The sequence below is a fragment of the Pezoporus wallicus genome, unplaced genomic scaffold (assembly GCF_028554395.1).
Source record: "Pezoporus wallicus isolate ANWC-B61680 ecotype Strahan unplaced genomic scaffold, APGP_CSIRO_Pwel_v1 contig_1583, whole genome shotgun sequence".
NCBI lineage: Eukaryota > Metazoa > Chordata > Aves > Psittaciformes > Psittacidae > Pezoporus > Pezoporus wallicus.
Genome location: NW_026637266.1, coordinates 1,869,494 through 1,896,642, shown reverse-complemented (window position 1 = coordinate 1,896,642; position 27,149 = coordinate 1,869,494). Strand labels below are relative to the sequence as shown.

Sequence of the window (27,149 nt, the reverse complement as noted above, 5' to 3'; positions counted from 1 at the left end):
AAATAATCACACTTGAATATGTGGAAATGTCACATTTAAAGGGATAGGTTTTACTATGTGTTTTTTAAAGTTCAGTAAAGTGCAGGGGTGTGAAAGGAGGAAGTTTGTAATGCTGGGTGACCTTAGTGGAAGAGGAGCAAAAGATCTCAAATTCACTCTAATCTATTATACCTTAATCACTTCTGACAGGTGTTTGCATAACCTCTTCTTAAAATCTTCCAGTGATTGATATTCCACAACCTCCATAGGTAGCCTGGTCAGTCAATTACTTTTAATTGAAAGGTTTTCAAATGTCTAACTTAAATCTTCCTTGTTTTTTCCTGTCTGCAGTAAACCTGGTGAACAGTCTAGTCCCATTCCCATACCAACTTCCTTTGCATTTGAAGAACGAGGCCAAGCCTTCCATCTATCTTCTCTTCTGTAGACTAAACAACTGCATTTCTTTCAAGCTTTTTGATCTTCTTTGAAGTGTCTTTAAAAAGCTGAGAGACGGGAAAGGAGAACCTGGACAAAAGCAAATCTCTGTAGCAGTTGCGGGGAGGGGTCTTGAGTATGCATGAGTGCAATGTGAACATTGCTTGGGAAACCTTCTGAGCAGCTGAGGCAGTTTGCCTGTAATAAAATGTGGCTAGTCAGGCCTTTCCTGACTTGCCTCTCCTATATTTCCTCCTGTATCCCTCGTACTTCTTGTCTATAGAAAAGACAAGTTTGAGCTGATTTCCCCACTCCTTTTTTTTTTTCTTTTAAACCGGAGGGGAGAGGCATGGCAAGGTAAATTTTCAGGTGAAAAGTTGTTCTTCTCTATACTGTTTGTGTTGTGTTAATTATTTAGTTGCCTTTACATTTTTGAGCCATAAAGCCTTCTAATGGTGAAGTCTGTAACACGTATGACGCGTTCTGCAAGCAGGTATATTTCACTGCCTAAAACTGTAGTCTCTGTAGCTCTGGTCTATTGAATAGATCTGATAGACAGAACAAGGGAAAGCACTTACTGAATTTAAGAAATATAAGCTAGTTTGCTTGGTTAGTGTGGTGGCTTCAAATATTTTGAGATGATCACTATATTCATTTGACTGTTTCTAAATTGTTCAAGTTTATAGTTAAATAAGGAAAGTTTGTTGTTTGAACATGCTCTGTGCTACTGACAAATGCTTATAAATTTAGCATGGTTAGAAATTTGTAAGTAATTATAACTGTGGTTTAGGCATGGCAGTCGCTGGCATCCCTGATTATAAAATTCAGTGTGCCAGATCCCTGTTCAGCTTTCTAGGAGACATACAAGTCATGACCTGCTCCCAGGTGATATTTTGTATCAGGTGACTGGCCAACACAAAAAGAAATCAGTTTGATTTGTAGGATTTTTTTCTGAATGTCAGTTTTGAGTTTTTATTTTTCCCTCTAAATAAGCTATCTCAAAAATGTCATGCCTTTCAGGACTGGCAGATGGCAACTGTTAGTATCCTCTTATTTTCTTATTGTGAGCTTGTAAAGTAGTTTGCAATTTTGGTTTTCAATACTGCATTTTAAATAACTGGCTGGTTCAAATGGAAATAAGAGGAGCAATTCAATCACTTGTTTATTCCTCTGTATGTTATTTATTTACTATGGTAATTAGTCTATCCTAGTAAATCTAATGCTGCTGCTTACTGGCTAACATTGAGCTGCATTAGCAGTAGTGTGTAACCACCAAACAATCAGTGTCTGAGTCATGTGTTCTTCTTGAATGTCCATGACTGTTCCTCTTCTATTACTCAAAAATTCTCATGTCCTACCATGGGATCAGAACAGGACTGGGGGGATAGAATTAACTGGGTGAATGAGTCCACATCTGAATATCTGAGTAACTTTCTGAACCTTCCAATTGTTCAATTTTGTGGTTTGTTTTGCTTCATTCTGTTTTGTCAGAATATTGTCAATCGATCAGCGGACTTCTGGTAGGGGTAGGTCACCCGTTCTGTCTACAGAAACTGACGAGGGGATGTTTTTCCAAAAAAATCTTATTGCTCGTGTAGAGTGAAAGTTTTATGCCTATAAAAGTAATTCCTATCTTTATTAATAAAGTGAGGGAATCATCTCTGGCTACCAAGGTGAAAGATAAGGTTTCTCTTCAGTTACATTTAAAGCCTAGAGCCATGATAGTCTGAAATTGATCCAATTTAGTGATTAAATACCTCAGTTGGGAGTCTGTAACAGCAGTTGTCATAACTTGTTGACACTTGTTGTTTCTAAAGAAAATGACTGATACCTTACTGAAATGAGAATTAGATAAAGTCCTCTTTGCTATGTACAATTTTCAGAGAGAAATTCCAGAAAAGAAATGCCTTCTGCTGACCTAGCTTTTGTAATTTTTGTTGCGCTGCACAACTTTTATGTACAATTCTTAAGTTCTTATACCACTTTATAGTAACAGCCTAGAAACTGTTCCTTGACTTCAAAAACTCTAGAAATGGAAGCTTAAACTAGCGCTCATAGTAGAAAGCAATATATACTGTATTTAACCGTCATCCATTAAATACAATTCATGTAGAAGAACCCATTCTTCTTTTCTCAGAATGCTGGCAAAAAAACTGACAGATTCTATGATGGATTAGAAAAAAAAAATGAGTTCCTCTTATAACTGCTTCTCTGATGCATTGTCTCATATCCTAATTATCAGAAAGCAGGCAGATTCTGAGATGCTTTTTACATTTGAAAGCAGTTTGCAATCCATAAAACATTGTCAAAAGTCGCTTTGAGTTAGCAGATCTCTTCTAAAGATCATCTGGTGCAATCTTTTGGCGTAAAACTACCCATTATAGAAGACTTTTATTTCCATTTCCTTCTCATCAGGAGCTTTCCTAATGTAACTTCAACTGAGTATAAATTAATAGTTTAAAGATTAGTCTCTGACTTCAGGACCCTCTGTCAGAAACGATCCATGGCTTTTGGATCTGGCTTCTATCCCAGAGTGTCTCTCAATTACAGTTTAATATACAGCTTTGTAGCAGGATCTTGTTTCTGACTGAAGATAAGTGAGCAGATATTTCAGCAGCTCATTTGGCCAGGGCAACCAGGGACTGCTCTTCCCACAGAGTGCACAGGCTTGCACATGGCATGCAAGAGGTACTGCATTTGGTTTGGTAGCAGCTGCTCTGGAGTGAAGGCCGTAAGTTCACATTTGTGCTTGTCCTACTGTAAGAGCTACTTTTGTGTCAAGTGCTCCAGTAACTGGTAAGAGTCACACTAAGGAAGTCACTGTTGCCAGCTGGGATATGACACTAAATTGTACACCAGGGAAATGAATCTTTCTTAGGGTCTGATTTACCCTGGTACGACACAGTGGGTAAGTCATTTCACATCCGTATGACCATCTATAAAATGATAAGAACTAGGCACAGATTATTTTTTTTTTTTTTTACCCTTTACATATAGCTTAGAAATTTAGAGTTTACTGAGAACTTGCCAGCAAATTTGCAGGTTTTGAAGGTGATAAACCCCAAGGTATTTTAATTGAAAATAATTGGCTTTAAATGGTTGGATTTATAATAGGATAATTTGAAACTGAGCAAAATTAGAATTTAGCTCAGTTTTAAACTATGGAAACAAAAGAAGCTTTGAATCCATGGGTGAAATATGGCTGTTGCCCAAAAGCTGCTTGGAGAATTTTTCTGTCAGATGCTGTCAGTCGTACAGCTGACATCAGCCTTCTCAGTGTCCAAGATGAATGCACGAGGGTTTTGTTTGTTCTTTTCTCTGCACAGACTCCGTATTGAAAGAGGGGAAAATAATTTTCGTCCTAGAAGCTGTAAAAGCTGCAAGCCTCAAATGCTTCTCTCTACATACAGTTACAAAGAAGGTTTTGAAAGGCAATTACAAGATTGTCTACCTTTTTAGTGCCATTAGAATATACAATATTGGTGTGCTTTCTCTCAAGCAGTACTTAAGTATTTATAGAAGATGTGGTCCAGAAGTTTTACTTGAACTAACATACTGCAAATTCAATAATGGTGTTGCTGTTCTGGACTGTGCCCAAAGGACTAGTGAGTATATTTACTTTTAAATTGGGTGATCAAGTGCTCATAAAGAGGTATTTAGTAGCAGTGATGTTCCTAATTTAGTTCTTTTCAGCACCAGTGCATGAACATTTTAGTGAGAATTTACTCAGTAAACTATGCAATATTAAATTAACAAGGGAAGTAAGAGCTTGAGTTTTTCAAGGATGCTAAAAGGTAATCCAAAATACTCTTGGTGTTCCTCTCTGGTTTTAGAATACAGAAAACAAGTCGGGCTGAAAGTAACCTTTTCAAAATGGTTTGGGAAGGTAGTTACTGTGTGTCAACTAGAATAACTGCAATAGTGTATTTGTTTGCATGGGGCTTACATTAGTCTTGGAAAGCTTTTTTGCTTTTCAAAATGTGAAAGAAGCATATAAAATCTGAGTGATGATTCTCTGTTAATAAGAAATTATCCTAATTTTAAAAAGAAAAAGACCTGTGTTAAATATAAACCTGTTGCAGGAAAATGTGGTGTGGTTTGGTTTTGGTGGGGGTTTTTGTTGGTTTGGTTTTGTTTTTTTTTTCTTTTTTTTTTTAATTTGAAGGATACTCTTCTGGAAAAAATTGTTTCACATCAGTAGAAGATCTGAAATAGGTGTGTTGTAATAAACCCTTTGGTGGGTATCCATGTCTGAGCAGAAGCTGGCATTTTTATTTCAAGCATCCTTTGAATTTTTACTTTTTGCACTTTATTTGGAAATGATTGACAGGTAGTTATTGTACAGTCTTTGCTTCAGAAGTTGGTTGGTTTGTTTTCCTGCTGAGAATAGTGAAGTCTTCATCTGCGAAATGCAAATCTACTGAAAACTTTTTTTCTTAGTAGTTCCTTTCTTTTACTTCCAAAGGGGGAAAAATATTCTGCATATTTCTACTACACAAGTTTAAACCATTGATCTAAAAGGTAGTTGGTTACAATAATTAATAGTTATATCTGAAGATTTTCTAAATACATGAGATGCTTGCTAGGAATTTTAACTCTATTCAGTCTACATTGACAAAGAGTTTTGAGGCTGATGCCAGGAATATGCAGTTATGAATACTGCTGGCATGCGGTTTGAAATGACATGTAACTGCTTCTGGCTGCTGAGAATTAGTTGTTGTCAGCCAGCTTTAGACTTAAAAGTCAAGTTAGACTTTTCACTGCACAGCTGAATAAATAATTTTCTCTTCACAGGGTAAATTAGTATTTTTGTATATTGTATGTGAATAAATTCAGTACTGGAAAGTACAGTTATTTGTGCGATGAGACTGGTGTGTTGAGTATGTGTGGGAGGGTTTTGGCTATGTAAATAAGATGCTGTAGCTGCAGTTCAGCTAGTAGTTTTCCCCTCAGAGCTTTGTTGTCCCTGGTTAAGAGATGTTTGCCATTCTTTCATTGATTACACACAGACACATGCACACATAAACCTGCACATTTTCAGGTTTAATTTTCTTCACCTTTTGCTTGGTCCACATAAAAGGATATGTCAAGTTTCTTCCTCAGTAAGTACCAGCAGTAACCGTAACCAGTACCAGCAACCATGGTTGTTAGAGAACGCTAATTCTTTTGTTGTACATCTGCATGATGTCTGCTGAATGTTTTCCTGAATACATAATGGTTATTTTTAATCTTAGCACTTGCTTTAACTGAATGGTTAAATCCTGTTTTCCTTTAGCTGTGCTACAAGATGCTACTTTTATATATAGAAAAGCTGAAACTAATGTAAAAAGTAATAAATTTCACAGTTTAACTAAATAAGGTAACTAATAGGCAGGTTTTGGATGTGAAGAGTATTGTGAATTAAAACTGAAAAGGGGGATCGTTGTTGCTGTGAACTACCTAACAAGTGCCATTATTTTGCAGACTGTTGCTGACACAAAATGCATTGCTTAACAGTATTCTTATTTTCAAACTCCTCACATTTTTTGAGGAGAAGGTGTCTTTAAAATGTCCTTTTAGCAGCTGGGATTTTCAGCAAGGGTTATTATCCTTACTGCTCTGACAGACCCAAAAGAAAAAAGATTGGTTTTTGAGAGAGACTTTTAAAATACATTTTTGTTCTGGAGTGAGGCCTGTCTTAGGGAGAGAGGGTAAATATTTTTCTTCTTTATGTTTTTATAACTGCTGTGCCTGCTCTTAATTAAGGAGGTAGTATGAATGCTTACCTTTTGAGGATAAAGTTACAAAAATAAGTGAAATACCTAAGAAACAGTTTTCTGCTTGATATCAACAGGTAGATTTCAGAGCAGTTCTGGTTAATTTTCTGCTATCTGATTTATGTTTTTTTTTTTTACCATGTAGTTATGACAGTAATCTAAAGCTTTTGCTCCCCAGTAAAACCCTAGAGGTTAAACTGCTCTACAGATTCTTTGAGTTCCTGTGACATATGCTGACCTTGTAGACATGTCCAGATGCAGCCGAGTTTGCTTATATTTTTTATTTTATAGGCATATATATGTGTCTGTAATTGTAAAGTCCATCACCTGTCATAGAATCACAGAATGGTTTTGATTGGAAGGGACCTGGGCAGGAACAACCCCAGGTTCCAGTATAGGTTGGGGAACGACCTGTTAGAGAGCAGTGTAGGGGAGAGGGACCTGGGGGTCCTAGTGGACAACAGGATGACCATGAGCCAACACTGTGCCCTTGTGGCCAAGAAGGCCAATGGCATCCTGGGGTGTATTAGAAGGGGGGTGGTTAGTAGGTCGAGAGAGGTCCTCCTTCCCCTCTACTCTGCCCTGGTGAGACCGCATCTGGAATATTGCGTCTAGCTCTGGGCCCCTCAGTTCAAGAAGGACGGGGACCTGCTGGAGAGAGTCCAGCGCAGGGCAACGAAGATGATTAAGGGAGTGGAGTATCTCCCTTATGAGGAAAGACTGAGGGAGCTGGGTCTCTATAGTTTGGAAAAGAGGAGACTGAAGGGTGACCTTATTAGTGTATATAAATATATAAAGGGGGAGTGTCACGAGGATGGAGCCAGGCTCTACTCAGTGGCAAACAATGGTAGGACAAGGGGTAATGGATACAAACTGGAACACAAGAGGTTCCACTTAAACTTGAGAAGAAACTTCTTCTCAGTGAGGGTGACAGAACACTGGAACAGGCTGCCCAGGGAGGTTGTGGAGTCTCCTTCCCTGGAGACATTCAAAACCCGCCTGGACACATTCCTGTGTAACCTTATCTAGGTGTTCCTGCTCCGGCAGGGGGATTGGACTAGATGATCTTTTGAGGTCCCTTCCAATCTCTAACATACTGTGATACTGTGACCTTAGAGATTATCTAGTTCTACCACCCCCACTAGGCCAGGTTGCTCAAGGCCCTGTCCAGCCTGGCCTTGAACACTGCGAGGGATGGAGCATTTACTGCTTTCTTGGGCAACCTGTTCCAGTGCCTCACCACCCTCACAGTAAATAACTTCCTTATATCTAACTCAAGTATCTCCTGTTTAAGTTTGAGCCCATTGTCCTGTCACTGCAGTTCCTGAGGAAGAGTCCCTCCCCAGCATCCTTATAAGCCCCCTTCAGATACTGGAAGGCTGTTATGCAGTCTCCATGCACCCTTCTCTTCTCCAGGCTGAGCAGCCCCAATTTTTCTTAGCCTGTCTTTGGATGGGAGGTGCTCTAGGCCCCTTAACATAGAATTAGCTAGGTTGGAAAAGACCTTTAAGATCATCAAGTCCAGCCTTTTTATTATTCTCGTGGCCTTCCTCTGCACTTACTCCAACAGTTCCATGTTCTTCTATGCTGGGGACACCAGAACTGCACAAAGTACTCCAGGTGGGGTCTTATGAGAGTGGAGTAGAGGGGCAGGATCACTTCCTTCGACCTGCTGATCACGCTTCTTTTGATGCAGCCCAGGACATGGTTGGTTTCTGGGCTACGAGCACACACTGCCATCTCATGTTGAGCTTTTCAGCAACCAACACCCCAAGTCCTTCTCTTCAGGGCTGCTGTGAATCACTTCTCTGCTCAACCTGTAGCTGTGCTTGGGTTTTTCCTGAGCCAGGTGTAGGACCTTACACTTCGTTTTGTTGAGCTTCATGAGGTTTGCACTGGTCTACGTCTCAAGTGTGTCAGGTTCCCTCTGGATAGCATCCCTTATCTTCAGTGTGTTAACCACACCACACCACACAGCTTGATGTCATCAGCAAGCTTGCTGAGGGCGTGCTCAGTCCCATTGTCCATGTTGCTGACAAAGAACAGGATTGGTCCTAACACCAATCCCTGAGGAGCACCACTTGTTAGTGGTCTCTGTGTGGACATTGAGCCTTTGCATTTTGTGAGGTTACTTGGAAGCATGAGTAGCAGCTACTTATTTTATTTTGTATTCAGTGATAGCCACTGGATACACCTAGTTCCAGAAAATTAAGCTTTTCTAACTAAAAAAAAAAAAAATCCCAAACAAACAGAAAAGCCCACAACAAAAAAACCACCGAAACCAAACAAAAATAAACAACCACAAAACCCCCCAAACCAACCAAAAAGCCACAACAAAACTTGTTAATGTCAGCTTTCTGATCCAAATAATTGGATATATTTTATGTTTGGAAATTGGTGCTTAAGATCAAAGAAATAAGGTAGCATTTTGTGGGTGTTGCATCTTTTCCACCATGGGATTTATGTGAGAATTCCTTCTGCACGTGGTGATCATTTACTGTAAGATTCTGATATTACCATTAAAGTATTAATGCAGTAGGATCCAAAAGTTACACAGTGCTGAAAAAAATACATACAGCTGTCCAACTGTTTTGGCGTATGAGCTGCTACTTAAATTTCAGACGGCACTATAAAGCACAGCCAGCTGAATCTCTACTGCCAAGGGACCCGGCAAATGCAGTGGGTGTGTAACCTGTTAAGGCTTAAGTCAAGCAGTGCAAAGAAGTTGCTTTTCTTGAGCCATGTTTTGAGCCATCCATGTCTTCTGAATTACTGAGCAGTCATCTTGGATTAATAAATTATGTACAACTTTATATGTAGTCTTTGTGACAGGCCTCATCCAAATCGCTTGACTTACCTTAACCTGGACATAGCTCCATGTAGTCTATGCTTTGTTTAGTCCTTGGGGTGTCTGCTTAGAACTGAGAAAGAGTACAAAGTTAATTCATAATTGGACTGAGACAAGCACTAGTAAAACTTCTCCCTGAATACAAATTTAGCACAGTCTTACAGCCAGGACAGGAATGAAATTGAAAGTACTCTTAACTTTTTGAATGTTGCAGCTGTGGTCTGTTAAGATATGATGAGGTTAATTAATAAGTCATGGCATCTACTAACTCTTGAAAGGCAAACTTGAACAAAATACTAAAATAATTTTTACTTCTGACTGTTTAGTTTCTAATGATCTCTACCATATAGATCAAAGTGATTCATTTTCATTCAAAGTAAGCCTGTCATAATACTCTTAAAGTAAAAATTTCTTGCTTCTACCTTTGTTCTAACATATGTCTGTCTTCTTCATTCATTGTTTCTCATAGATTTGATTTTTGCCCGTTTCATTAATGCTGTGACTTGCTTGTGACTTTGATAAATCATTCCCTTCCAAGACAGCTTTGTCTTCATTTTCAAAAGTAATCATTACTGAGTAGCTTCTATTGTGTCAAAATTGGTACCAGTGGATGGGCCTTTTTTTTGTGTGTGTGTGTGTTCAGTGTTCCATCAATTTTTTTAAAAAAACAACTTCTTTCATGTTGCAGTGTTTTTCAATATGAAAAGGTTGGGTTGTGTGTGTTTTTACTATTCACAGCCCTTTAAAATAGGGAGGGGTAGGCTCTCAGGACTACTAAAAGATCTGTCTGCAGCTGGGTTTGAGCCTGATTTATCTGGCAGCCAAAAGGGTTGGACTGTGGTCTCTAGAGCTAGCAAATCATTCCTTTGGGCTGGCACAGCTATTTGGATGATCTGTGTTATACATGTTAGTTGTTTGGAGATCTGCAACGCAATTATTCTGACTCTAGCAGTGCAAAAGATGTGAGTTGAAATAACATATGGGAGAAATGTTCAACTTTGTACAGTTTGCTGCTTGGCAAATTGCTTTCAGTGCTGACTACATGGGAGTTTATAGTTAATGAATACTTTAAAAATTGTATTTAAGTGCTAAAGAAAAACAGCCAAGGCTGTTCAACTATTTAAAGCCCCAGTTACAGCAATCACTCAATCATGTGTTTGGGGAGATGAGAAAGATGGAATTCTTATGTCATTTTGCAATTATAAGTCTTCAAAATTGTATTGCCATACTTTACAATACTGTCTTACATTTTAGGCTGTAATTCCATTTTACTCATTTAAAAAGAGCATTCTTTGTTTAGCAAAATACAAAGGTCATAGCTAAAACTACCTTTGCCTTTTATAATGCCACATTTCTAGTACCTGGTAGCAGGTCATTGGTCTAGTACTGAGAGTCAAAAATGAGTTTTCATGATGATTTATTTAATAATAAGTTCTACATTTTGAGCTTATACACAGTAATTTATCAGTATTGTTCAAAATCTTGATTGAGAAATATATGGTGAGGTTGTGTGTTGGGATTTTTTTTTTTCTTTTGTTTGTTCATTTGCTTGCTTTTAATTGTTCTATCATTGATAGTTATTGCTTTCAAGTGTTTTAGCCATTGCCAAAATATTTTGGTAGGTCCACTTTGCTGTATGCAGAGGAGGACCCAGGTGAGCATCTACATTTTCATCATTTACACATATTTACTTAGAGCCTTAAGCTGTATTTTTAATTATGTAAACTTGCTTCAACAATGTGAGATTTGGGAAACTTACATTTTTTCCCTTACTGTGCTAACAGTATACTTAGTTCTGGTAGTTATATAGCTGATGTGTGTTTGTGTTTTCAGTGTGGGTGAAATGATACTTAAGTGTAATGGAGTGCAGTAGATCTTTTTCCTCTAGTATTACAAGGGAAGTAGTGCTTTGATTGTGACAAAATAGTGTCAAGCAATGCAGAAGTTATATCTAATATATCTGAAATACTTCTGTTTTCTTTCTCAGCATTACACTGCTGCCTACTGATACCTTAGCCTATTTGTATACGGGTTTAAAAGGAAAGTTTTTTGAAACACGTTTGTGAACAACTTCCTGTTTTCCTTTATTATGCAATTAAGGAATTATGATTTCCAAAATGTCCTAGCAGCAGAACTAATTACTGCAAAGTTGTAACTAAATGTTACAGACTGTTGCCTCCCTGATGAGAAATGGAGAGCTGCTGCTGATCTTCTGTGCTTTAATTAGAATAAAGTAGGGAGATGATAGTCAAATCTAAGATTTGATCTCAAAGCTAATCAGTTGTTAACTCTCCTCAGTTTTGATGTTTTGTTTTTCTTTTTTTTTTTATTTTGTTTGGGGGTTGTTTTTTTCTTGTTTGCGTTTTTTTTTATGTGTGGGGAGGGGGGGTGTGGTGTGCATGTTTAATAGATTAAATTTTCATAATTTTGAAATCTTAATCTGAAGTTTTATTACCAAAAAAGTGAAATAGGGAAAGCATGAACCCTGATTCTCTGGGACAGGAGAAGATGGGGATGAGTTACAGTTTCCTAGTTGCACTGATACTTTGGTTTAATGAAAGTTAACAGTTGCACTCTTTTTCCCTTCTGTTTTGATCTGCTTGCTACTGTTCCTTACTTTGAAGGATAAAAAGGTGTGATGTGAGGTTCTTAAATCTGATTCACTGTGTCATGACAGTACATAGAAGTGCAAAGCACAGGAAAGCAGAATCTGGCAAACAGCTGGCACATTCTGTTTATGGGGTTTTGTAAGATTGTCTGCCAGAAATTACCATACTCAAAAAGGATGCTCAGATAGAAGTCTTTGAACACACTTCTTAAAGAAACAAAGCGATCGTTTATACTTTCTATCTTACAGAACGTAGAATACTTTGCTATAGAAGTTGGCCACAATAAAGCATCTTGAAACATCTCATGGAAGAAGAAAAGGAGTTTAATTTGAAAGCTGCTTGAGACTTAATACCAAAAGCTTAGGAAGAGGAATGCTATTAAATGTTTTTCTATAGTTTAAATTAATGATCTTTATTTAACATTGGAGGTACTACCTTTGTGTCATTGATAGCTTTTAAAATAATGCTGATCCCACCGGTTCTGCTTCATGAGACAAACTTCTAATTTTTTTCTTTTCAGTTGAGAATTGCAATTCTCAACTGAAAAGCAAACAACTTTTTTTCAGGCTTTTACTTTCTCCTGTAGTGGTTCCTTGCCTTAGGTCTTGGTTGATGGCTATTCATAAACATGGTACTCTCTGTAAGGCATATGTTTATGCTGTCTGGGTCATCTTCTTATTGCTGTCTGCTCTTTGATATAGATCAGTAGGATTGGCTTTGATGTGAAAACACTTGATTCCTCCATAGCTAGCACAAAGTGAAGAGCAATAATGAGTCAGAATGATGTTGAAGTTTACCCTGGTATTGTGGAGGAGTTAGTGTTTATGTGAGAGAAGAAGAGAGGAGTTGTGGTAATTTTATTTCATTTTACATAGTTTGAGAGGAAATTTATGTACTTTTTGTCTGTACATATGCTCAGCGTGACCAACGGAAATGCACATGGTGTTTGGTTGTGTTGCATTAAGGCCCATGGGGAAAAATTGAGAACAATAAGATGCCTGTTACCTAAGTGAGCAGCATAAAAATCTACTGTGTTGAAAATGCTGAAATAAAGCTTCATCACTGTCACAGATGTACCCGACACATACATGGAGAACATGTTGATCTGTAGGCAGTAGGTCTTAATAAGCAGCCTGTGTGTTAGATCTCGTGTTTACTAGTCTTGTGTGTTGACATTAACAAAGCATTGCAAGAAAAAGCTGAGAACGTTAAAGTACTGAACTTTTTTTAAGCCCCCAGCTGGAAAAAAGGAATGCTTAGAGCTGATTATTTTAGGTTTTGGGAATAAGTTGACTTCTAATTTCTGGGTTGTGGTTTTGTGTATTTTTGTTGTTGTTGTTGTTGTTAAATGATTTCTTTTCTAATAGTGAAAAGTAATTGATTATGTGTTCAGACTATGGCTAGATTCCAGACGAAGTTTTTAGAGTTTGAGTTTTAAATCTTGTCATTAATTTTATGGGTATTTGGCTTTTCATTGCTTGTAAAACAAACAAAAAAAATATACTAATGTTGCCGGGGGAACTATAACAAGTTTTATGTTTTCAGCATCTTCTTGGTGCGAGGCTACCATCTGCAGGCTTATGACTGAACACCTCTAAGTATCCCGCTTAGATGCCTCTTGTGCTACTGTGTCATCAGTTGCTTGTGATTGACCTTGGAGATGACAGTCTTGTTCAGAATGCGTGGGTGAAGGTCTTCCTGAATCTTCGTTAGCGAAGACAGGCCTTCCTCATAGGAGAAGGAAAACTCCTATCTTCAAACCCGGGCTGATGGAGCTCGTCTAGCCTTGTATGGCCTTCCGTCAAAGGACACTCTTACAAAACCTACGACCTGTGGACTTTGCTGTCACCGTCCTAGCTAACTGGGCTGTGGCAGTTAAACCTCAGGTTTAAAGGATGGGGCCAGTTCTGCACAAGCTGCGCCTCACCTAAAAAATCCACTGCTCAGGGGGGAAGGGCTTACTCTCACTTGTCTGTATGGACAGGCGAGGGTTGAAACAGTAGGTGACAAGGTGCATGGGAAGCTTCAGATCCAACCTTGCATGCGGCCGGACCAGCGCATGGGTAGCTCGAAATCGCTCAGGAGATAACAGTCCTGGTCAGATACTTCCTGATTGCCTAAGCACCCTTTTTTCCGACCAGATTTGCATATCCCACTTGCCCTTGGTCATCATGCTTGTAGCAAGCATGGTTAAAGCCCTTCCCAAATCTTCGCTCACGAAGCCAAGCCATCAGTTTTTGATCTGGATATATTTTAAGGTCAAGGCCAATGTTGATAAACCAGTATTCGTAAAACATTGAAATTTGGGGGTAATTTGTACTATATGAGAAGTCTTGATTTATTACAGTTTGTCATTTTGGGGACCCTTTCGTGTTATGTTCTAGAGAAACAAAGTAGAATAATGCTTGTTTTCTCCTCTAAGGTTACTGCAGCTACTTAGAAGACCGCAGGAGGCAATGTGTTCTGTTTAAAAAAGATAGGCAACTCAAAAAGATAGGCAACTCAATCAGCAAGTAGAATGATGAGAAATTAGCAACTTTTATGTCTTGATATGTAACTTAATAATAACTGCAGGACTTGAGTCTTTCATTTGAAGATTGAGTTCCATTGTAGTGGAGCAAGTCAGTTTTGGAGTGGTTCTGAATGTCTTGTAGGTAACGAAGTCCTCAGAGGTCTAATATTTCTTAGCTAAGGGAAACTGTTTAACCAGCTAACTTGAAGAAGTTAACCTTTTCAGAAGGTATGAATATAGCTACTCCTTACTTGGGTTTTTTTTTTCAGAACTGTTTTTTTGTTTGAAGAGAAAGCATATCATTAGGCACACTGTATGAAGTGACAGTATTGTCAGTTGGCCTCTGGAATGTTTTCTGCAACACAGCTCAGAATGTGTCTGTAACAAGATACAATTCAGGTTTTTTAAGCTATATTATTTCTTTCTTTGTGTATTGCCAATAGGAGTTGGTGCTTTGAGGGCTTTTTTTTCCTGTGGAGTGGGGGGGCTATTAGCATAATAGAAGACAAAAGAAATGGGGAAAAGCTTAAAAAAATAATGAATTGACTGTAACTTTTTATTGTTGCAGTGCTAAATTTTTTAATGTGCTTTGTGTTTTGTAATAAAGGATGGGGCTTAACTGTTTTTTTATGTACCCCTTTTAGATACAGTTTTATCACTCTGTTGTATGTGCAGCAGTTCATTTCAGCCTGTTGGCTCTTTATATTACTATTGGAAATACCTGTTCCTATGTGTTACTGTTATAATACTAGGTTTACAGAAATTTATTTGACAACTGGGAAAATGCCTACCTGTTGTAATCATGTAACTTCATTTCCTGATCTTCAGTTCATTAGCCAACTTGGCTAAAACCTATAAAATGTACCAGTTCTATTCACTTTGAAGTATTTGTAGCATTTCTGTTGTTATTGGCAAAGTTTCCACTGTTAGTATTGTGTTTCCCTGAGAGAATATGTAGCTTGCAGGAAATCTTACTGGTATGCAGACAGTAATACCCCAGACTTTGTATTATGCTGGTTTGTGCCATAATAGTTTTTATGTCTATTTCAATTTGACAACTAAATCAGTAATTTATTGGAATAACTTTCCTTTTTAAAACCCTCTGTTTTCAAATTGCGCATAAAGCAGAAATTATTTTCTTAATAGCAGAGATTAATTTGAATATTCAAATTAATTTAGCTGTTCCAAGGAGATTATTTTGCAGCTTTTCTGTCCATGAGAATCCCTTTCTTTTAAAAGAAAAATCTGTTGTGGATGGTCAGAAGGTGTGATGGCAGTAATGCTCTTGCATCTTTAAGTGAAGCAGTGTGTGTAAAGCAGACTGTGATCTTATTAGATTGCAAAGGAGTCAAGATGTTGGTTCATTCATCTTTGTGCAGGAGCAGTATACCACATGTATCATCTGACTACTGTATATCTCACTGGCATTGTGAATTTTACTTTGGGAACTTTTAATTAGACTGAGTTTTATTCATTGTCTTTTGCCGTTTTTTTTTTAAAGATCTATAGCTATGGAGAATTAAGTTCTTTGTAATAGAAGATCAGATATCAAATATAAGTTGATACCGAGAGCGCAGTAAGGTGATACTTTAACACTGGCATGAGTGTGATTCTATCTGTTCACCTTTGAGTTATTTCTAAACCTGTTTTGTTTTCAGCATGGCTTTTGTTGCAAATACTAACAGAGCATATTGGTATGTTAAAAACAGATTTAGGTCATAGTGTCAGAATAATCTTGCAATAAAATGGAAAGTTTTCTTCTGCTTTGATGTGGGAAAAGGCGTTTTTGGGCTTTGATAAGGTTGAGGAGCCAATGCATGCATCTGAATTACCATTTTCTTACCAGTTCTTCCCTTTGTTGCAGTTGATGGGGAAATTCACTGGAATTGTATCACTGTTATTTGTGAAGATCTGCAAGGTGTCTTTTCTTCCCACCTATAATCAGTTTTCTTGATTTAAAGATGTGCCAGCTTTTAGTACAGTTTCTTTGTTCATCCAGATACTGATAAAGGATCTGCTGCAGATATGAGTGACTGTATTTCATCATTCTGTTGATACTATACAAGCTTTTGTGGTCAGACACAAATGTTGCAGAGAAGGAAGTAGCCAAATATGGTAGCTTTCAAGAAATATGGGCTATACACAAGGTATAGCTAGTTTCTGGAACATTACAGAAACCCAATAAAAGGAGTTGAACATGCTAAAAGAAGGTTGAACAGCATTTATTTGTGCTCTTGCATTTACTGATCTTCTGTTTTTCCTTCTTCTTTAATTTGTTAACTCTGTGCCCAGCCTTCCATTTTACTGGAAACAAAATAACTCTGAAGGTGTAAACCTGGAATAAAAGTTGTATCAACCTGAGTAAAAATTCTGATAAATTCTGCTTAAAAATAAAATAACAGGAATTCTTAATGTAGGCACAACCACAGTGTGTGAAGTATTCAGTATATTTTTAATAAATTTATTAGAAAAGTTTGGAATTTTTTGTGGGATGTTTCTATTTTCTTAGTCTCAATAAAATTCTGCATACATTTAATAAATTATTCAGCTGAAACCAGGACATGGTATTCTGCTGTCCAGCCTTTTCTCTTTTATTTCCTTCTTCCCCCTCCCCTGATTTATTCAGACCTTTGTGAGAAGGTGGAATTTTTTGTTTCATAAAGGAAGAACATGTTTTCTGCAGCTGGGAAGAAAGGTAGCTTTTCTTCCAAAATACTTGAAAGCAGCTGTCAGACATAGATTCTATTCAACGTTGCTTTTTGTTTGGGCTTTGCATTAGGAGGTGAGAGCCCAGCTTCTTCATTTATCAAACTTCCTTATCCAGCAACTGAATTTAGGTGAGAGATGGCAGCATTATTATGTTAAGAAGTCATTAATTTTAGACTGTCTGTTGTTGTCTAGGTTTTCAGCCCGTTTCTTGGTAAAGATGGCAGCCAACAATGCAGTGCTGAACAGACTGGAGCAGAAGGGTGCAGAGGCCGATCAAGTTATTGAATACCTCAAGCAACAAGTTGCTCTGCTCAAGGAGAAAGCTAGTAAGGAATTACCTATCTTATGATAAACTCATTAACCAGATGGTTAACATTAACTCCTTGTAGAAAAAAATGAGAACATGGACAACTTCACTGATGTTGTCAGCCTTATAAGCCTTATAAGATCTCCAAGATAAAGATTGTAATAGTAGCACTACTTCACTTTCTAGTGGTTTGTGGGGTTTTTTTGAAGCTGCTTATTCTGAAGATGAAAAGGCATGAATGAGGAAGGATTAATGACACAAACAGATAATGGAAATTCAGTAGGACACAGTCCTACCTGGGGGGAGAAAGGGAGTCAGGAGCAGTGTGAGGCTGTGCATTTGCCTGAATGTGTTACTGCTTTTTCACCACTGGGTTTCTCTCAAGAGTATCATACCTTCAACTTTTATATTGGTATCAATGAATTAAGGTGCTCTGTATTATAAACATGAACAAGCTTTTTCAAAGAGATTTCTTGTGAGTCTGTTTAGGGGTCTGAGAAGCTAGTATATTGAGAGGCAATGTGAGTACATAAGTATTGTAAAAAATGGCTATTTCAACAAAAAAGGATTACAAAATATCCCTGATTACATACTCCTTGAAAGCTTCCACTTTTTTGTTTTGCTCACTGTGTTTCACTTTTCTTTAAAAAAAGAAACAACCAAACCTCTGTTTGCCAAATTATGAACCCTAATGATTGAACCCTAATGATTGAACCCTAATGATTGAAACCTCTAGTCTTGCAGGCATCTCTCCGAGAAGAGAAGAAGCTCCGTGTGGAAAACGCTAAACTGAAGAAAGAAATTGAAGGGCTGAAACAGGAGCTGATCCAGGCAGAAATTCGAAATGGAGGTGGGGGAAGAGTCCTATCTTCATCCAACATAGATCTACTTAGCACAAAATATGATCTGAACTGTCTTGATTTTTATCTTTCTCTATGTGACTCTGTGGTATTTCTTACAAATTCTGGATTTTCCTAGGTTCCATGCCTATGACAAGTTACTCAATTCCAACATTTTATTACGTGCAAGACTAACATGCTAGACCTTAATCAGACATGGAACTGCTTCTCTGTATGATTTTGTCCAATGACTTTCATAATTAGCCATGAATTTGACTGATGGCAGTGACTACTTATAGTACCTTAGATTGCTGAATGTCTAACACTTTGTGATGCTCGCAAGGTTTTAATCTGTCATGACTGAAAAATCCCTATGGAAAATCAAGCCATAGTTCAAAGTACAGATAGGCAGTGACTTATTAGAAAATCTGTGGTAATGTAAAATTAGAAACAATGTGTTTTGAATTGCTGATTTCATGCTTTAGTAAGACCAGCCGTTCATTGCACTTTTTCCTTCTTTGCACTCCTCTGTGTAGCTCTGTTCATCTTGCACCATCTTTATATAATTTGTAGTAAAAAGAAAGGAGAAAAAAACAAAACTGAAGTGTTTCAGATCCTGCATGTTTTGTTTAAAATTATTTTCAAAGAAAGCCTCTTCTGCCATCAACAGCTATTACTATTTTTACCCATGCTGTCAGAGATAGTATCCAATTTAGCTGGATCCTAGCTTTCAACTGTATTGAATGTTTTTTCTGGTAAAACAACGCGTTCCGTTTTCAGAGAGATTAGCATTGTATAAATGCAGAGAAATATTTTTCCATTGTCTGTTACTTTGCAGCAATATTTGACAGGTGTTGGATATTTCACAGAATTTGTTATGTTTGAGAGAGGTTTCAAGGATTATTTTTTTCCAAGATGGAAACCAGCTTTATTTAGCTGTTTTATCTACAAGGTGATAGGACTAAATTAAGAGTTTGGTTTTTTCTTTTAAGTAAATTAGTGTATGCTACTCTGACAGATTTAAGTAGTTGAACACAGAAATTAGATGAACACAGTCAAAGGCGTTCTTAACTGATCACAATGATCATATATAGATTGAGTTCTGAAATGTGTTTCACAACGTTGTGCTTCACTATTCAGCAGCTGTAATGTAGGTATTTTAAGCAAAATTCTCAGTTCTCTCTACTGTTTCATCTATGTCAGAAACTTTAAATGTTCAAAGTTCTGGTAATCCTTCTAACTTCTGTGGTTTTGATTTTAGTAAAACAGATCACAGTTCCTCCTGGTACAGCCGTTTCTACAGCTTCGGTTTCAGATGATATTTCACAAACTACAGCAGTCACATCATCTACTGGTTCCAAGGATGAAAATAAAGGTGAAGATGAAGAAAAGAAAAAGAAGGAAAAAGCAGAAAAAAAAGGTAATTAAGTTTTCTTAGCTGTGAGAGACAGTTGAGGCATTTAATTTATGCAAGCATTTTTACATCATTTTGGGTACAGGAAAAAAACAGTTTCTACAGCCATAATAGGAAGATTCATGCACTAGCTCTTAAAACTTGGAAGTACTTGAAGTTAATGAAGGCTATCTGGTAAGCTGCAGATTCTTAATTACATGGGATACATGCTGAATTTCTTCTAATGTGACTGAACTCTTTTTTTTTTTTTTTAACAATAACAAAAGAAAAAACCCTCCCACAAAGCACCCAAATACCTCACAGCAGAAAAAAGCAAAATCAGAATATGCACACAAAAGGGGGGGGGGGGGGGATAAAAAGGGGGAAGGAGGTGGGATGAAGATGAGGATGCAAAACTTAGAGAAGTTTGGCAGACTGGCTTTCTGTTCTGAGGCTTAGTTAGAATTTTTTTCTGCTATGGAAACACTGCAAGCAAAAGGTGAAGATGAGCTCAGCAAAATCTATTGCAAACAGTGGTAGCATCACATAATACTAAAGGAAGAGTGCAAAATTGCCATTTTCTGCAAAAAAAGTATGCAGGTTTGTTTTTTTGTTTTTTTTTCTTTTTTTTTCTTTTTTTTTTAAGGGTTTTGTTGTTGTTAGTTTTGGGTTGTTTTGTTTTTCTTTATTATTCCTGGAAAATTCTTACAGGTAGTGAAGTTCCTTTAGATCAAATGCATCCCTGTCATCATTGGTGAAATTGTGTGGCTAAGAGTAAGTGTACTGGGGTAAGCACATAGGCAGATAACATAATCTAGTTTGGTCAACAGGGAGTAAATGTAGGAGAAGGATAGTAGCCTTCCTAACACCTTTCCTCCTCCTTTTCTCTTTTAGCTGTCTGTATTGACTTTTTTTAAACCAACTCTCTTAATAGAAGAAAAGATAGATGTCTGTTACACTTGCACAAAAATACAGATGTCTTTGTGATTTAAACTGATGTTTTGGAATCATTCTCTTAGGCAAGTTATTATTTATTTGCTATGAATTGATTTGTACAGCTTTTCACAGTTTGGATATTATGCTGATAGGGCGCTGTGTCTCTGATTTTTCTAGTGAGCTATATGCAGACTTATAAGCTTCTTCGTTTCTTTTGATGTACTGCAGCCTTTGACACATCAATATTCCTCAGGGCTGTAAATATAAAAGCAGAGGCCATATGTCATATCAGGCAATTAACTATTTTCTTCAAGTATTCAGTGGCTGCAGAGCAAGCATGTAATTGGTAAGGAAAAATAAAACTTTCTTGTGTTGTTTCCTCTCATTTTGCATAAGTAGCTTAAATTTGGAAAGCAGTCTGTTTGGCTTTTTCCTTCCAGTGACTGTATTTGGGAAAAGGTGAAATATGGTAAGAGCATTAACTAGTAGCCCTACACAGGTTATTTCTGGGCAGTTAAACATCTGTTGTAGGTGTAGTATTTAAAAAAGTAACTAATAAAATTTGGTTTTCAGTCTTGAAATTGATGAAATTATGCACTATCTCAAATCCCTTTGCTTTCTGTCACCCATCTCGTATGTTTCCTCTCTGGTTATTGCCATTGTCCTTGTTCAGCTTGCAAACCTCATCTGTGAGGCGTCTCTGGATATTGATCCTGGGCTGATGCCAATACAGGCCAGACAAGTGCTGTTCTCTCCTTAGCCTGCAACACTGAAGTGGATGTTTTCTGCACATCCTTACGTATGCTGTGTACAGACATGCTTTGCTCTTTTCCTTATTTTGTGACAGACTACATTTCTCTGAAGTGAAATAAATAGGGTGCTAAAAACTGATTTATTTGGCTCCAGATGATTATCATAGAATCGTAGAATTGTTTGGGTTGGAAAGGACCTTAAGATCATCCGGTTCCAATACCCCTGCCGTGGGCAGGGAGACCTCCCATTAGACCAGTTTGCTCAAGGACCTGTCCAACCTGGCCTTGAGCACTTTCTAGGGAGGTTTCTGTCAGCCCATTTCTCCAGCCTGCTCAGTTACCTCTGGAGGGTACCATGGTCCTTTGGCGGGTCAGCCACTCCTCCCAGTTGTGTATTATAGAGAAATGTCATGAAGTGGAGAACAGTGAAGAATGATACCAAGGATAAAGATAGCAGGTCTTTTGAAATTATCTTACAGACATTAATTGTTAAGTATTTTGATGATATTTTTTCAGTTTCTCTTCAATTATTATGAATATGACTGGTTTTATTAATCTTAATTACATTACAATTTGATTAATAAACACCAGAGCTTTTTATTCATCGTATATGAACTGAAATGTTTTTAAAGAGCTACCACTTATGTTAATAATAAAAAAGCAGTATTTTTCTGAATGTATTGTGTAATTTCAAGCTTCTAATAGAGCAAGGGTAATGAAAAATTATATGCTGTGTCCACTTTTTCCTCTTTTGCTCTGTAAGAAAGGGAATTTAGTTTACGAGTAAACTGTCTTGCATAAAGGAATAACAGAATATGCTTATTTTAAGTAAGTTTTCTTAGATGTATCTTAGGCCCATGGAGATTATAGTTGTTAAGCAAATTTGAATAACTTTTAAACAGGACAGTCTTATATACAAACTAGATGTAACTTGCTCATCTTGAAAGGAATATCTAAAGCAGCTAAGTATGAGGAGTGTTGCTTCATTGATGTTTTATACTGTACAGCATGTGTAGGTAATAATAAACCCTTGCGTTGCCATAGAATAAAGACTCTGCATCAGTGGAACCTCGTAAGCCATGAGCATTTTCGCACACTAGTATATTTGGATAGTGGAGAATGTTAGCTAAGGTCATCTTGAAGGGCTGCTCTTGAAGAGAGGCTCAGAGAATTGGGGTGGTTAAATTTGGAGAAGAGAAGGCTCTGGGGAGACCTTGTAATAGTCTTCTGGTACATAAAGGGAGCCTACAAAAAATCTGGAGAAGGATTTTACAAGGACATGTCATGACAGGAGAAGGGGAATGTGTTTAAACTGATAAAGGGGAGATGTAGATTGGATATTAAGAAAAAAATACTTACTATGAGGGTGGTGAGACCCTAGCACAGGTTGCCCAGAGAAGTTGTGGCTGCCCCATCCCTGGCAGCGTTCAAGTCCGGGTTGGATGGGGCTTTGAGCAGCCTTGTCTAGTGGAAGGTGGCCCTGCCTGTGGCAGGGGGTTGGAACTCCATGATCTTTAAGGTCCTATCACACCCAAGCTATGATAGGATTGTATCTCTACTGGAAACTAGTAATAAAGGTGCTAACTCTTTACTCTTCATTTGTGTTTTGCACTTACACTTGTTTCTCAGATTGTACCTTGCTTTCCTTTGCAATAGTCATATACATTATTTATGCTTTTTTAAATGTTTATTTCATGAACTAAACTTTCTTTAATAGGTGACAAGAAGGAGAAGAAACAGCAGCCAGCTGCTGGAAGTAGTGATGCAAAACCTGTAGATGTTTCTCGACTGGATCTTCGTGTTGGCTGCATTATCACTGCCAAAAAGCATCCAGATGCAGACACTCTGTATGTTGAAGAAGTGGATGTTGGTGAAGCAAGCCCAAGGACTGTTGTCAGCGGTTTAGTGAAACATGTTTCTCTGGATCAGGTATTGACAAAATTATTTACTGATATCTTTTCCATTCCTCAAGTATCTCAAGAGCTTCATAAACATGTTGTTTATAGGATGCGTTTCATCTGCTAAAAGATTTTTGTGGTCATGAAAACAAAAGTGAAATGCAAACGCAAGTAACACTTAACAACATTTGCCAGAAAACAGAGGAGTACTCTTCCCCTTGATCAGCTCCTTTCTGCTTCCGTCCTGGGATCATGTCCTGACTCCTCTGTGATGCCGTTAATACACAGTGGGCTCCTAAACCAAACAGATGTGACTCTCCCTTCAGGTTTCCTAGTATGTAATAGAGAACCCATAATAAATTATTTTGCTATCAGCCAAACTTTTGAAACCTTTGCCATCCAATTTTCTTCATAGCCTGTTGAAGTGTTTGGCATGCAGTAAAGCAAAGCGCATGTAAATTTGACTTAGATGGTAGTGAGCGGCTTAAACAACAGGAATTCAAAATGTGTATTTTTACTTTCTTGTCCAGAATAGGGTCTGCCTCTGTGCTTTTTTTAGTAGATACATTTTGTGTTTGTGTATGTCTTGGGAACAATCTAATACTTCAAGATTACATTTTCCTTTTAGAGAAACCTTCCTTCTAAAGGGTTCATGGAAGGCAGGAATTTACTGAAGGCTGCTTTTAAATTCAAATACAGTCTTGGCAGTTAAAGTGATTTTGTATAGATCAACTGTGGAACGGGTCATGAAGTAATTGATCTTAGTGTGGAAAAGCAGCATTTTCTCAAGTGGCTTTTCAGTCCTTATTAATGCCCTGTCCCTGTGTTAAGACTGCAAGTACAGAAAGCAATTAAAATTGTGATTGTTGTTATGATGCAGAAAGTTACTGAACTGAAAAAAAATAGTAAATACACTAATTGTTCTGTGCTGACACCTGATAATGTCCAGTTACTAGATTTGCAGTGGACAGAAATTCAAATTGCTAGCAGTCAACTCTCAAGTTGTAAGTCAACTCTCAAAGTATGTATGTAGAAAAACATCTTTAAAGCCTGTCTAAATAAACTTAGGAACATGAAGTGTATAGAATGCAGTGGCAGTACCAGTCTTTTCTCTTGAACCTGCTTTCTGTCTGGAAAAAAATAATCCAAAGTACTCATTAAAAAAGAATTAGGGATCATTTTTGCACGTTCTTTGGGAACAGCTAGTTTGTGTGTCAGGGTTTGGTTTTCAGCAAGTCTGTATTAGAGAGTAAATTCTTAGGGGCAAGTTTCCATCTTTTGTGGTTTTTTTAAGTGTTCAAAGACGTGAAGGCCTACCATGAAACTACGTACAGATTTTTATATAAGTATGTCAGTCAGATCAAGGGCTAGGGGTGTAATTCACAAAAAAAAATCAGCTATTTATGATTGATCTAATTTAGCAGTGTTTGTTGTATTTGTACCATCTGATTTTACTTTTGGTTAAGAAGCACAATGTATATCTTCATTAACATTTTGGTATGCAGTGCAAGTTATTTAGGGGTGTGAAAACTTCTTGCATGCCTACTTCATGTGTTGTACATTCTGCTTTTGTGTACCACTGCTGGTGGTGAAGCCAAGTCAAAAGTTGCAGTCCCAAGTATCTCTTGTACAGATGGTAACAGGGATATGGAACTGAAGCACAAGATGGACCATGCTAATACTGGCTCTTTCAGCAGCAGCTGAGGACAACTGGAGAACATTCTGAAATGCCAGCAGGAATAGACAGCTTTTCTGCCACTGCATCTGGCTTTTTGAAGTGGATCTCTGTGTGTTCCTAGCATCAATACCTGTCTCGGGCAATTATTCTTGAAGTACAGACCATTCTCAAGTATTGCTTTTTTTTCTCCCCTGAAATCCCCTTTAACCTAGGAGATGCTCATGTCAGTGTTCTAAAGTGAAGGATGAGAATTCAGGGCATGTATCTTAAAACCTAGCAAGAAGAGAAGAGGTCATCATCAGAAACGCTATCCTGCAACCGTTTTTTTGTGAGAGAATGCATTACAGCTATATCTGTTAGGAACTGTATAGTCTCATTTTTATACCATAAACTTTTCCTTTCTTTTTAAATTGGCTTAATGTTTTTTTCTTTCTAGAGCATTATTTAAGGGTTAATGTTGTCCACCCAGGAATTAGCAAATGGTACTGGAATTTACATTTATTTTTCTTAAATAGAGTGGTAATTATGTTCTTCGTACATACTCTTGATCTTCTGATTTTCCTTGTCTAGTCTGCATGGAAAACATTTTTCTATAAATTATAAAGAACCGTGGCTACAGCATGATTGTAAACATATTGACACATTCTGTGTAATAGAAGACACCTTCCTTAAACCATTTTTCCTCTGCTTTTGTGGCATTAGGCTTCAAGTATATTAAGTGCTACTGTGTTTCTTTTCAGATATGAAACAAATAGAAATCTGTATAACCAAGCTTCTTACTTTTGCTGGCAAAATTACATTTCCTGGAAAATTTAAGATGCAGGCCAGCATGTAATAGATTAAGGAGGGCTTTTTGTTGGTGTTAGCATTGCAGCTTGCTCTAGTTTTAAAGCAATCAGTGTGTTGGTTTTAACTCTTATTTACTAGCCATTGCAGTCTGGCACACTGTCTGATCTTGAGATAGAGCAGGATAGCTACCCGATTAACAAGTTAGACGGGTATGGGTAAAGTCTTGGGGTTTGTGTATGGTAAACTTCAGGATTAACTTTTCCTTGGTTTAGTTCCTGTGCTTCATTCATGTTGGGAAACTGCATTATTTTATTCTGAATGTGAAGTAGCTGTGCGCACAACCTTAGAAACTGTCACAACTAACATATTTGCTGAAAGTAAATGAGTTTATCACTAGTTGTCAGTTTTGGAGTTCCTGGATTTCTGAAACAAAAGGCTCTTTGGAAGGCCAACAGTGATTGTTACTATTTCTTCAAGGAGATAACATTTGAATATCCTTTGCTGAGTCTCAGGTCATTTATGTATCAAACATGTCCTGAGCTATCAAAGACTTATCAGTTCCCTGTAGACAAAGACTTGCTTCTGTTTGTTTCCTTTTAAGTGTAGAGATTTACCCTATAGTTTTACTTTACTGGATAATAAGAGATATGCAGAAGGAAGCACACTATCTGTGTCACCTTCAGCTGCTTTCAGTAACTCCCTGTATTTCTGATAGAACTTTTCACATAATGGGAGTCAGATTTATTTTTTTTTTCTGCCCAATCTTATCTATCTGTCAGGAAACTCCCAAATTTACTTTTACACTTAGCTTTGAAAAACTAGGTTGCTTATATGTTCCTCTAATTTTTGTGGTTACAGAGAGTGATCATCAGTAGAATTACAGGATATGACCCTTTGTAGCTGTTGCTTTTCAGGGTTTAATTTATCATTTACTGTATAAAGATCTCTTAAGAGCAGTGCAGATAGAATGACACACAAACATCAGCTTCCTTGACAGAAGGAATGCCTGAACACAGAGCTGTTGTTATTGTAATCAGTCCTGTGTTTTCTGGAAACCCACAACAACCGAAAACTTTTGCAGTCAGGAAGCACTTGTTCAGGTCAAGTTTCTTTTTTTCTCTGTTCTTAAGGAATTGTCATTTATCTGAAGACAGGCTTAAAAATTGAGCCATTTATAATAAAGAGCAAAAAACCACCCTTCAAATAGCAGAGTTATGGTTTTGGCTGACCATCTTGGGGTGGGATTTTCTTTTTGTTTTATAAAAATTAACCTTGTGGGTTTTTTACCATTAATTTGTGAAATCAGTGTGAATCTTAGTTTAGAGCAGTTTTTCAAAAGCATTTGAGGTAAAAGTGGTGGAATAATGTGTATCTTTGAAATGTTTATAAGTACGTCTTAATTTTGTAATAGTAATCTACTTCTCATACAAAAATATCATGCAATATATGTAAACATTTGGGCCACTGATTGGAGAGGAGGGAGTGATGTGATGCTAGTTTTTTTTTTCTCATGTTAGTTTGCTGAAGATGATGATCTCCATTTCTGTATTAATACAGTCTGGTTTTGTCAGTTGTATAATCTGTAATAAAAAAGCAATGCTCTGAATTCTGAATTTTTTTCCAGTAAGTCAAAACTAAAGTTGAGTACCAAATGCAGAAATCTTGTTTCTTCTATTCTATTTATCTATTTGCCAATTTTTATTCAGTGA

At 37.4% G+C, this 27,149-nt stretch overlaps 1 protein-coding gene across 1 annotated transcript in view; it reads left to right on the top strand.

The window, feature by feature from the left end:
• Positions 1 to 27,149, top strand: part of AIMP1 (aminoacyl tRNA synthetase complex interacting multifunctional protein 1) — a 35,398-nt gene that overhangs the window by 3,617 nt on the left and 4,632 nt on the right. The window contains exons 2-5 of the mRNA XM_057404592.1: positions 17,041 to 17,174; positions 17,892 to 18,005; positions 19,256 to 19,414; positions 22,793 to 23,004. Coding sequence (XP_057260575.1) covers positions 17,041 to 17,174; positions 17,892 to 18,005; positions 19,256 to 19,414; positions 22,793 to 23,004 — 619 coding nt within the window. The remainder of the gene's footprint in view (positions 1 to 17,040; positions 17,175 to 17,891; positions 18,006 to 19,255; positions 19,415 to 22,792; positions 23,005 to 27,149) is intronic.